The sequence below is a fragment of the Malurus melanocephalus genome, unplaced genomic scaffold (genome assembly GCF_030028575.1).
Source record: "Malurus melanocephalus ecotype Western Australia unplaced genomic scaffold, MMel_1.1 scaffold_510, whole genome shotgun sequence".
Classification (NCBI taxonomy): domain Eukaryota; kingdom Metazoa; phylum Chordata; class Aves; order Passeriformes; family Maluridae; genus Malurus; species Malurus melanocephalus.
This window is the reverse complement of record NW_026623742.1, coordinates 282869-294863: the sequence shown is the minus strand read 5'-3', so window position 1 is coordinate 294863 and position 11995 is coordinate 282869. Positions and strand designations below refer to the sequence as shown.

At 52.1% G+C, this 11995-nt stretch overlaps 2 protein-coding genes across 2 annotated transcripts in view; both read left to right on the top strand.

The window, feature by feature from the left end:
* Positions 1 to 1511: 1511 nt before the first annotated feature.
* LOC130582612 (cytochrome c oxidase subunit 4 isoform 1, mitochondrial) lies at positions 1512 to 5526 on the top strand. The gene is made up of 5 exons (XM_057381429.1): positions 1512 to 1594; positions 2277 to 2356; positions 2843 to 3010; positions 4265 to 4396; positions 5259 to 5526. The coding sequence occupies exons 2-5, from the start codon at positions 2278 to 2280 to the stop codon at positions 5393 to 5395; spliced, it is 516 nt and encodes a 171-aa protein (XP_057237412.1). The 5' UTR covers positions 1512 to 1594; position 2277; the 3' UTR covers positions 5396 to 5526.
* A 976-nt stretch (positions 5527 to 6502) lies between these two features.
* The window catches only part of LOC130582616 (dual specificity protein phosphatase 22-A-like), a 14100-nt gene continuing 8607 nt past the window's right edge, over positions 6503 to 11995 (top strand). Inside the window, exons 1-4 of the mRNA XM_057381433.1 lie at positions 6503 to 6523; positions 7797 to 7830; positions 8860 to 8942; positions 11201 to 11250. Of these exons, the coding sequence (XP_057237416.1) occupies positions 6503 to 6523; positions 7797 to 7830; positions 8860 to 8942; positions 11201 to 11250 (188 nt within the window). The remainder of the gene's footprint in view (positions 6524 to 7796; positions 7831 to 8859; positions 8943 to 11200; positions 11251 to 11995) is intronic.

Sequence of the window (11995 nt, the reverse complement as noted above, 5' to 3'; positions counted from 1 at the left end):
TATGACCTTAATGCTGCTGATTTTAATATGACGACCTTAAATGCCATCCCATCCACTGCCTGCCTTGGGCAGGAGCACCTTCCACAATTCTGGGGTGCTCTGAGCCCCAACCTGGAACTGAACACTTCCAGGGATGTGGCCAAATAATCCCAAATAATAAAGGAGAATTGTTTTTTGTATAAAGGATAACATCTGGAAGAAATGTCTCAGCCACCTCTGTCACACTGATCCCCTTCCCTTCCCAACATCTGGATGCTCTCTGTGCTTTTTCACAGTTTTTGGGCTGCAAACCTCAAATCCTCTGTTCGGCTCTGGGCCACTCATGACAGGACACTGAGTCCAGGAGCATGTTCAGGGAATGGAACGGAGCTGGGGAAGGGTCTGGAGAGGCTGAGGGAGCTGGGAAAGGGCTCAGCCTGGAGCAAAGGGGGATCAGGGGGGACCTTGTGGCTCTGCACAACTCCCTGACAGGAGGGTCTGGCTCTGCTCCAGGGAACAGGGACAGGAGGAGAGGGAACAGGGGGGACACCAGGAGGAATTTCTGCATGGAAAGGGTGCTCGGGGATTGGAACTGCCCAGGGAGGGTTGGAGTGCCCATCCCTGGATGTGCCTGAGGAATTCCTGGATGTGGCACTCAGCGCTCTGGTGGTGATCGTTCACAGCTTGGACTTAACAACCTTGGAGCTCTTTTCCCAGCTGAACGATCCCATGATTGTGATGGTTCACAAGTTGTTATTAACAACCTTGGAGCTCTTTTCGCAGCTGCACGATTCCATGATTTTGATGGTTCACACATTATTATTAATAACCTTGGATCTCTTTTCCCAGCCGCACGATTCCATGATTGTGATGGTTCACATGTTGTTATTAACAGCCTTGGAGCTCTTTTCCCAGCTGAACGATCCCATGATTGTGATGGTTCACAAGTTGTTATTAACAACCTTGGAGCTCTTTTCGCAGATGAACAATTCCATGATTGTGATGGTTCCCAAGTTGTTATTAATAACCTTGGAGCTCTTTTCGCAGATGAACAATTCCATGATTGTGATCGTTCCCAAGTTGTTATTAATAACCTTGGAGCTCTTTTCCCAGCTGCACGATCCCATGATTGTGATTGGTCACAAGTTGTTATTAACAACCTTGGATCTCTTTTCGCAGCTGCACGATTCCATGATTGTGATGGTTCACAAGTTGTTATTAATAACCTTGGATTTCTTTTTCCATCTGCACGATCCCATGATTGTGATGGTTCACACGTTATTATTAATAACCTTGGATCTCTTTTCGCAGGTGAACGATCCCATGATTGTGATGGTTCACAAGTTATTATTAACAACCTTGGAGCTCTTTTCCCAGCCACACGATTCCATGATTGTGATGGCTCCCAAGTTGTTATTAATGACTTTGGAGCGCTTTTCCCTCCTCAGCCATGCAGGGATTCYGGCAATCCTCCGGCGGCGGTCCGCCCGCATCCCGTCAGCCCTCGCGCGGGGCCGCTCCGGCCCGGCGCTCTCGCTGTCCCCGCTCCCGGCGTGCCCCGTGCTTCCGGCCGCCGCTCCTTCCGGTCCCGCCCGCGGTAGAGGACGGTCGCCAGGTCGTGAGGCCGGGACGGGCCGGGAGGGGACGGGGAACGGGCTGGGAACGGGCTGGGGAGGACAACGGGAGCCCCCACGCYATCCCCACCCGCGCCTGGGCTGGCKGGGCAGCGCGGGTTGGGTGTGAGGGGGSAGCGCCGCGACCCCTCCCGAGGGTCTCACCGTGTCCGTGCGGGGTTGTGTCACCGGTGTCGTTACATGTCGGGCGGGGCTGAGGCCACAGCCGGGGAGGGCAAGGTCAGGGACGGGCGGGGGAGCTTGAGCGGTTTAGGGCAGAGCTGGAGGAGTTCAATCCCGTGTGTGTGGGGGAATCCGTTGTGTGGGATCCCGCCCTTGTCCGGGATGTGCCGGGATGGTTCCTTGCTGGGATGTGCTTAGGCTCCGTTCACTTGGCGCTCCTGGAGTCTGCCCAGGAATGGTTTATTTTGGAATTACAGCGTCCCAGACGGGTGGTTTAAATAACGGAATGTCCTTTGCTTCGAGGCTCGGGTTAAAAACAGGGAGAGACAGGCTCATCCAAATCAGCTTAGTGTGAGAATATCCCTGAAAAGCATGGAGTGATGCGCTGCCCTCTTGAGAAGGAGCAGGAAATCTTGAGGCTGTACTTTTTTTTACTATAAACYCGTGGAAAATGTTGTTATTTCTCCTCGGGCACTGACCTGTTGCTGCCTGCCCCTGCAGGATGTTGGCTTCCCGAGTGTTCAACCTTGTCGGGAGAAGATCCATCTCCACCTCTCTGTGCCTGAGAGCACATGGACATGGTGGGTCCTAATAAAACACGACAGGGGCATGCAAAGCTGCTCTGGGAGTCTGGATCAGGGGAGGATTGGGATGGAGGGAGCAGTGGGAGGTGGCAGCAATCACAATCATGGAATCATTCATTTGGGAAAAGAGCTCTGAGGTCATCGAGTCCAAGCAGTGCCCAATCCCTACCTTGTCACCAACTCAGAGCACTGAGTACCATGTCCAGGCCTTCCTTGGACACCTCCAGGGCACTCCAAACCTCCCTGGGCAGCCCATTCCAATCCCTGACCACCCTTTCCATGCAGAAATTCCTCCTGATGTCCACCCTGACCCTTAAATTCCCTTCCAACCCAAACCATCTTGGAATTCTCTTCTCACACCATTTAAAAATGCTTCATCTGCAAATCCTTCCCCCCTGAATTCCTGCGCTTTTTGGAGCTGTTGGCTTTCGTGCTGTGCCCAGTAAGAGACGTTTGCAGTGGTGTGTGTCTGTGTCCCCTCAGCTGGCGTTGTCAAGGCAGAGGATTACACCCTCCCAGCCTACGTGGACCGGCGGGACGTCCCCCTGCCCGAGGTGGCCTTTGTCAGGAACCTCTCTGCGCAGCAGCAGGCGCTGAAGGAGAAGGAGAAGGCATCGTGGAGCGCCCTGTCTGTGGATGAGAAAGTGCAGTGTAGGTTTGGGGGGGTTTGGAGTGGCCTCACATGCAGCAAAAGCACAATTTTTGTGTTCAGTGTTATGGGATGGGTTGGATTGGAAKGGGTTTTGAAGATCTTCTTGTTCCAGGGTGCTCCAAGCCATGTCCAGCCTGGCCTTGGACACTTCCAGGGATCCAGGAGCATCCCCASCCTCACAGGGGAGAATTCCTTCCCAATATCCCATCAAAACCCACTCTCAGCTCAAAGCCATTCCCCCTTGTCCTGTCACTCCAGCTCCTTGTCAAAAGTCATTTGACAAGTGTTTATTCCAGGCCATACCTGGAACAGCTCTTCATCCCTATTTGTCCCAGTGTCTCTGTGAACAGAGCTGATCCTTGAAGGAATTTTGTTATTTGTGGAGTTCTTTGTATGCACACGTGGAGATCCATTGGTTTTTATTCCCAAGATCTTTGGTGCTGTTACAGGACATGAAATGCACCTGCTGTGGCCAAACCTGAGGCTGCATTCAGCCATTTCTTCCTCTTCCAGAAACCAAATAATTATATTTATTATTATTTATTTATTAATAATTATATTTATTTCTTGATTCCCACCTGCTTTCAACAAGCCAGAAAAAAAAATCCCTTCACTACAACAACGTGCCATTGTTAGTCCAGCTGAGTGAAGTGAGCCCCAAACACAGACGTGGATTTGAATRTTAATGACCACTGACCTTGGCATGAACCAAAATGCAGCGAATGAAAGCTCCCCTTGGGTGTTTTGACTTGCAAATAAAACTCCTCTCGTGATGTGAAGGGAGAACCTGGTGTGGGAAAGGTTTAAAACTCTTTGAGGAATTGCTCTGATGTTCCTGAGCACTCTCCAAATTTTCTGTTGCGTTGGATTTTAAATTCCTGTGGATTTCAGTGGCAGAGCTGAGAAGCCTTTTGAGCTCAAAACATTCCTGTTGGAATTAATTGTGCTAGGAAGCTTTGGGGTCAAGAACCACACTGGGAGGGGAGGAAGGAAACCTCCCACTTTCCCTTCTTTCAGGTTCATACTGCACCTTTTGCCCAACTTTTAGGATAACCTATAAAAAGAAGACTATCATTGATGTGGGGTTGGAACAACTCCTTGGTCTTGATGTGGGAGAGATGCCAAACCTAATTTAAAATCCATCCCCTTTTGGGCAGCCTCAGGCTTTGTTCACCTCCCTSTGCAGAGTTCTGGGTCACCTGCAACTCCCAGGAAAAGTTTAAAGAGAGGATTTGTTACTTTTTCCCCCGCAGTGTATCGAATTAAATTCAACGAGACCTACGCAGAGATGAACAAAGGGACAAACGAGTGGAAAACCATCCTGGGGGGAGCGTTGTTCTTCCTCGGTCTCACTGGAGTCATACTCATCTGGCAGAAGCATTTCAGTAAGTAACTCCTCTGTGGAGAGCAGGATGAGGTGATGCCTGATGGCGATTCTTTGTGGGATCAGGCTGGTTTATGGAACAGCCATAATAAGGAATTCCCAGCAGGAACTGTTTGTAAATCCCTGAAAACGCCATCCTGGAGGTGTAACTTGGAAATCAGGGGGAATGCAGCATCAATATTSAGGAAGCTGACTCATGGAAAGGTGGTGGAGCTTTGGGAGGATGGGAAATTGAGGGGATTGAATGATGATACTCCTGATCCCAGAACTTCCCCTCTCTGCTGCCGGAAAAGGTTTTGCTGCCTTGGTAGTGARCATTTGGGTTTCTGCCATGTTTGGCTGCTTTCCCAGCTAAGGATCCGACCTCCAGGGAGCCTCCACTGCCAGGAGGCAGAGCAGCAGTTAAAGGAGCTGCTCCCTGCCTTGAGGCTCCCAAAAAAGGGAAAGCAGGAAACTGTTACCTTGGTAATGAAGGAAACYGCTGGAGAATCCATGTGGGAATGTGGTCTGAGCTGGATGCTGCAGGAACTGGGTGTAAGGAGTGGAGGTTTGAACATTTCATGGGATCACAGGCTGGTTTGGGTGGGAAGGRTCTGAAAGATTATCCCATTATYCCTGCCATGGGCARGGAMACCTCCCACTATCCCAGGTTCCTCCAAGCTCATCCARCCTGGCCTTGGACACTCCAGGGATGGGGCAGCCACAGCTTCTCTGGGCACCCTGCTCCAATGGGGTGAAAAACCTTTTATTAATGAGACTTTTCCCAAAATTCCCAACTTGCTTGCATGGCATCAGGACATAATTCCATAATTCCCTAATTCCATAATTCCCTAATTCCTTAAATTCCCTTTGCCATCCTGCAGTGTACCCCCCCATCCCGCACACCTTCAGCGAGGAGTGGCTGTCGGCGCAGACCAAGAGGATGTTGGACATGAGGGTTAACCCCGTGGAGGGCATCTCAGCCCAGTGGGATTTTGACAAGAACGAATGGAAGAAATAAAGCAACTCAGTGGAAAACCTGCTCTGCTTGAATATGAAATGATTCCATCACCTGTGCGTGACCTCGTTGCTTGTTGTACTGGAACACCCTCTCCACCTCCAGAAATGCTAATAAATGTCTGGTTAACTTGAGAGCTGCCTGTTCTTGGTTTCTGGATGTTTTTGGTGGGGTGGCAGATTGGGTTCCTTGACAAGATTTGGGTGCTTGGCTTAATCTTTTCTAAGAAAACTGCTCCCAAATTTCTTCCCTCAGCTAAGCTGGACTCTACAGGGTTTTGGTGTAAAAATGCCCCTCTGACAACTAAACCAAGCTCAGACTTCAGTTTACTCTTTTGCTGATGACAGGAAACCATCAGGAAACTTGATTTTGTGGTTTAGGGGCTGTGGTGGGGTCTCAGCCACTTCCYGGTCCTTCTTTCCCTTCCACTCAGAAATTTGGGGAAGGTTTTTAAGGTGAGATTGTTTGGTGGGTGTTAAACAATGAGCTCCCCTTCCTGCACCTGAAAAATCCCTTAAGTGAAAAATTTGGGGTGCTGAGAAGGATGAGTGTGACAGAATCCCAGGCTGCTGATGGCATCATTGCTTTCCAATATCCCATCAAATATGGTAAATGTTGCTTTTCCTTGCTTTTTGCACAGCTCCTGGTGGCTCTGAGCTGAGTGAGAGACTTGGGGTTTGTCAGGAAAATGATGTTTCAAAGGAAATGCTGCAGTTCCAGTGCTGCTTCACCTGCTGGGATAGCAGAGTTCCTTCTGGGAGCGTCCTTCCCAAAAGGCTGTGGAACCCCAGGGAGCCCAGGAGAGAAACCTGAGCCTTGCCACGATCCCAGATCCTTATTTCACCCTCCCCTTCCTGGCAGCAGCCACTCTGTGTTCCCTTTCCCTCCGGAGCAGCAGCAGGAGCAGCCAGAGCAGCCTGCAGGTGAGCTGACTTTGCCAGGGCTCTGCTTGCTCCCCTCCTGGCCCATTTCCCTTCCCCCTGGCACAGYGATGAGCTCTTGGAAGGGGTCAGATCTCATCATCCTCTCCGGGATTTTCGGGTGTTTATTTGCAGGTAGCCCTGGAAACGGAGAAACCATCCAAATCCTGGTCCTGGGGAGAGAAAATCCATGGGGAGTGGAATGAGCAAGGTACAGGGGGCAGTGGGATGGTGGCCAGCACSTCCTCTGGTTCTGTAGCCCAAGGATGCACTTCCCAGGCCACCAGGATCCCCTAAGAACAGCTATTTGCACCTTCCTCTTTCCCACACCCCTTTGAAATTCCAAGCACTTCAAGAGAATTAAGAAAACAAACACGGATTTATTTTCAAGGTTGATATCCTCAGGTCTGCAGGGGTCAGAGAAGTGACAGCTGGCCTTAAATGCTCATCCCTGGGGTGGCAAAGCCTTGGCATTGTCATCCTTAGGGCTGACAGGGATCCTTGCAGGGAAATTCCTCCCTTTCCACCCTCGGGATGTGCCCCAGCCAAGGGGGAAGCGGGATTTCATTTCTGCTTTTCCCTCCAGRGCTGGAGGAGGRGATCAATTTCTGTCAGCGTCCTTAAATAACCACTYGGAATGTGAGTCCTCCAGTTTAAAATTAGACTCTGGGACAAAAACAGAGAGATCAGATCAGGGCAAACTCCCTGTGCATGGCTCTGATGTGGTTTTACACCGGGATTTCACCCCCTGTGAACTCAGCCTGACAGGCAAAGTGGCTTTTACAGCCCTCTGCTGTCACCAAACCCTGCTGCCAAGGGCTGGATTGGTGCAGACACTTTTGTAGGATCCAGTTTTGATAAATGCAGGGCTCTGCACCCCATTTCAGTGGTCACAGTTTGTGCTGAGCTGAATCCACGTGGTTTAACCCAGCATTGGGCTGGGGCTCAGCTGGATGTGACCAAACATTGAAAATCCTTCCTAAAACTCCTCAAACTTGGGGTCTCCTGCCAGATGGGCACCAGCAAGTCCAACTCTGCCTTTCTGTGCCTCTGCAAATGCTGTGGTGGGTTCTCACACCCCTTAAACACCCTSAGCTGCCCTTTTTCTCCTTCCCAACCCTGCAGCAGTGACCAAATCTGCAGCCTTGCCATCTCTGAACTGCAATAAATATAAATCCTGCTATAAATAGCCTGTGCCCATCCATCCCCAGCTGGCAGATGCAACATTTAAAACTCCACAGGATGGCATCCAACCCTCTCCCATTTCTGTGCTGAGTTTTCCTGAGCTCTGCACTCCTGAGGGGTTTGGGTTCAGCCTTTTTTTGGTTGTTAATCTGTGGATTTGGGGGCTTTTTCTGGGCATGGCCTGGGGAATTTGGTGCCAGGTACTCTGGTCCTGCTGGAGCCAGACCTGGAGCTTGCTGTTCCCATGTTAGAGCTGCCTGGTGCCATCTGAACTCTGTCTCRTTTTTGTCACCTCCCAGATTGTCACCGGTCTCTACCTCGGGAATATCCGTGGTAAGTGTCTGTATTGTGGGATCCCTGGATAGCTGGGATTGAGGATGGAGGATTCCCTCTCCTGGGAATGTCAGCATCTTCCAGGGACCCAAAGCTGCCCAAAATCCCCATCCCAAATGCCAATGATCCCACACTTGAGCCCAGGAAAGGGAGCTGTGGTCACTGGCCATGCTGGAACACCAGGAAACCCTGGGTGTGCCTGAAAATCTCAACAGCAAGGACACAACAGCCTTTTATAATTTCTCTGGATAATTCCTGATTTTGGGGGTGGCTTTAGGCCAAAAGGATATTTTCCTCAGAAGGAAGGAGGTGTCCAATCTCCCTCCCTGCACTCTGTGGGGTGAGAGACAGCAGGAAGGACTGGAATTGGGGTCAGGGGTGGACAGTGATGGGTGTGGGTGGCTGCTGGGTGTGTGGCTTTTCCAATTTCCCTGGCTAATTCCTGATTTTGGGGGTGGCTTTAGGCCAAAGGGGAGATTTTCCTTGGAAGGAAGGAGGTGTCCAATCTCCCTCCTTGCACTCTGTGGGGTGAGAGGCCATGGGAAGGGCTGGAATTGGGGTAAAGGGTGGGCAGTGATGGGTGTGGGTGGCTGCTGGGTGTGTGGCTTTTCCAATTTCCCTGGATAATTCCTGATTTTGGGGATGGCTTTAGGCACCCAGGGAATCCAAGGGAGATTTGCCTTGGAAGGAAGGAGGTGTCCAATCTCCCTCCTTGCACTCTGTGGGGTGAGAGGCCATGGGAAGGGCTGGAATTGGGGTCAAGGGTGGGCAGTGATGGGTGTGGGTGGCTGATGTGTACATGGCTTTTCCAATTTCTCTGGATAATTCCTGATTTTTGGAATGGCTTTAGCCAAAAGGGAGATCCTTCTTGGAAGGAGGTGTCCAATCTCCCTCCTTGCACTCTGTGGGGTGAGAGGCCATGGGAAGGGCTGGAATTGGGGTCAAGGGGTGGGCAGTGATGGGTGTGGGTGGCTGCTGGGTGCATGGTCCCAAAAGGGTGGGTTATTCCCCCGTGGCTCCCGTTTCCAGACTCTGAGGACCGTGAGAAGCTGCTGAGCAAGGGGGTGACCCACATCCTGTCCGTCCACAACCGCGCCAAGCCCGTGCTGGAGGTGTGTGCCCGCCTGGGGGCTTGGGGGGCTGGGAAGGTGCAGATGGGACACCCGGGARCTTTTCGTGGCCCGGGGAGAAGCAATGATGAATTTATCCCGATTTACCCCGATTTACACCGGTTTGCACCGATTTACACCGGGCAGTGCCGCCCAAAGGGGCTCAGYGCCGGTTTTGGGGAGGGGAGAGCGGGGTGTTTGGGGGTCCCGGGCATCACTCGCTGGTTTTTGGGGAGCAGTCGGGACCCGCAGCGATGCGGGGCCGGTGCCCGGTGCTGCCGGGGGGTCCCCACGAGAGGGCGGCGGTGCCCCGTGAATGGAGCCCGGCGGGGAGGGGACACGGCGGGACCGGCACTGCCCGCTCGGGGTGTCCCCCTCTCCTGCTGATCCCGGAGCTGCCGGTGGGGAAACTGAGGCAGGGTGGAGCTGGGGTGATGCCGGAGGGGTGGGATGTGCACAAATCCCGCACGGGCGGTTCCGTGTGTCCGGAGCAGCCGCAGGTTCGGCCCCCGGGATGTGCGGGGAGTGGGGGGCACGGCCGAGGGGGTGGGCATGGCTGGACAGTGAGGATGGCACAGCCATGGGGTGAGGGGAAAATCCTACACATCGTCACATCACAGAATCGTGGACTGSTTTGGGTTGGAAAGGACCTTAAATCCCATCTCATCGCACCCCTGCCATGGCCAGGGACACCTTCCACTGTCCCAGGGTGCTCCAAACCCCGTCCAGCCTGGCCTTGGGCACTGCCAGGGATCCAGGGGCAGCCACAGCTTCTCTGTGCCAGGGCCTGCCCATCATCACAGGGAACAATTCCTGCCCAATATCCCATCTAAATGCACCCTCTGGCAGTGTGACCCCATTCCCTGTGTCCTGTCCCTCCATCCCTTGTCCCCAGTCTCTCTCCAGCTCTCCTGGAGCCCCTTTAGGCTCTGGAAGGGGCTCTGAGCTCTCCCTGCAGCTTCTCCTCTCCAGGTGAACATCCCCAGCTCTCCCAGCCCGGCTCCAGCCCTCGGAGCAGCTCCGTGCCTCCTCTGGACTCTCTCCAGCAGCTCCACATCCTCCTCACGCTGGGGGTGCTTCACCCCAATTTTGGGATTTCTCAGAAAGGGAACAGCACTTCCAGAGCCCCTCATCCTTTCGTGAGGCCACAATAGGGAGAGAACCCCAACACAACCCCGGCCGGAACCTTTTCCCCGCAGAGCGAAAGGGACGGACGGAGGGCGGGGGCAGCGGCGGGGCTCGGCCAGACGGGGAGCAAACCGCACGGAGCGCTTACAACACGGAGCAAACCGCACGGAGCGCCAAGGGGAAGCGGAAAGACACGGAGGAGGGGGGAGCGGGGGTTGAGCAACTTGTCAATCACGGCCCCGAGCCCGCAACCGCAGCTCCGGGCAGCGCTTCTGGCAGCGGCCCCGYTCATTCCGGCGGGGAGCGGGACATCCGTGGGGAGGAGGAGCCGCTGGAGCCGGGGATTGGGGGTGTCGGGGTTTTTTGGGGTGGTTTTGGTGTGTTTGATAGCGTGGGGAGGTTGGGATGGTACCCAGCGTGGAGCTGGGATGAGGTGATGGATGAGAAAATCTGTYCGTGCTCATCCTTCCAACGTGGGTCATTCCAGCGCTGAATTATCCCTTTTCCCATCCTGAATAATATCCACCCCTTCCCTCCTTGAAAAATCCACTTTCTCCACCCTCCTGGTGGTGTTGGGTTGCCTGAGCCAGGATGATCCTGATGGAGATGGGGCAATCCTTGGCACTGCAGGATTTCCCCCTGTTTTGCTAAGAAATTATTAAAAAAAAACCCCAAACCCCGAGATAAAAAGGATCTAAATTTAGCTTCTGATCGAGGAAGCGATGTTTTAAGGGGAGGAAAGTAATCTGACCTAGGCCAGCAGGCAGCAGATGATTTATGGGGTATTAAAAGGACGAGGAGGAAATAACTCATTGATGAGAGAGGCTCTGTCAGTCCCTGTTCACACCCGTCTTCCTGGTGGGGTTTGGGGTCTGGAAAAGGGCTGGCTCTGCTTTGGGGGGCTCTTTGAGCAGTGGAAATGTCCCCACAGCCTGGCCTGTCCTCTGGGATAAAATGGGACCAAACAGCCAGGGGTGGGATGGATTCACCCATCCATTGGGGTGCAGCAAACCCCAAAGGGATTTTCACCTTTGCCCCCCTCTCTGGGTTAGCTGAGGAAGGGAAAAGAGAGAGAAAAGGARGATTTACTGCTTCTTGGAGGTATTTTATTGCTGTTTTATTTTGGATTGCAGGACATGACCTATCTGTGTATCTCGGCCTCGGATTCATCCAGTCAGAACCTGTAAGTGATTTCCCAGCCTTTTTCCTCTTGGCAGCTGTYGGTCAATAAAAGCTCAGGTTCTGCAGGATCAAGGTTTATTCCACCCATGCTGTGAAATTTTATATAATCCTTGAGCTTCCCAGAAGCTGGGGTTCATTTTTGTGTAGTACATAACATTCCAGGTCTCCAAATCAATTTTTTTTGTGTGTGTTTGCAGTCAGGAAATTTAATTTTTCATTGAATTTTGGAATTTTTCCACTGGGCAGTGTTGAAAATTGGAGAGTTAGRAAGATGATTTGTGTCAGTCTTCCAGGCTTTTTTTTTTTTTTTGAAAGAGAAATTTATTAAAATTAACTTTTTTTTTCATCATATAAAGCACAGATGCTCATAAGTCTTGGAATTATGTTTTGGAGATGAAACTGCTCTGAGGAGCTGAGAGGAATTCCCAGGATTTTGTGGGATGCTTTGGGTGATAGGCACCCATAAATCATCCATTTCAAACAGCAAATTGGTGACTCCGAGGGGGTTTTTTCTCTCCTCACAAACCCTAAAAAGCATCAAAATTTAATTCCCAGGGCCCAGACTGAGCCCTGCCTGTGGAGCTGCAGGTTTTTCCAGCATCCTTGGGAACAGCCATGCCCAGGGCTGGAATTCTGCTTGCTCACGGTCCGGCTGAGCGGAAAGAGAAGCTTTACAAGAAAACCCTGCCTCAGCAAGAACTGGGATTTTTGGTTGTTATTTTTTTCCCCTTCGCTCATTTCTTTGC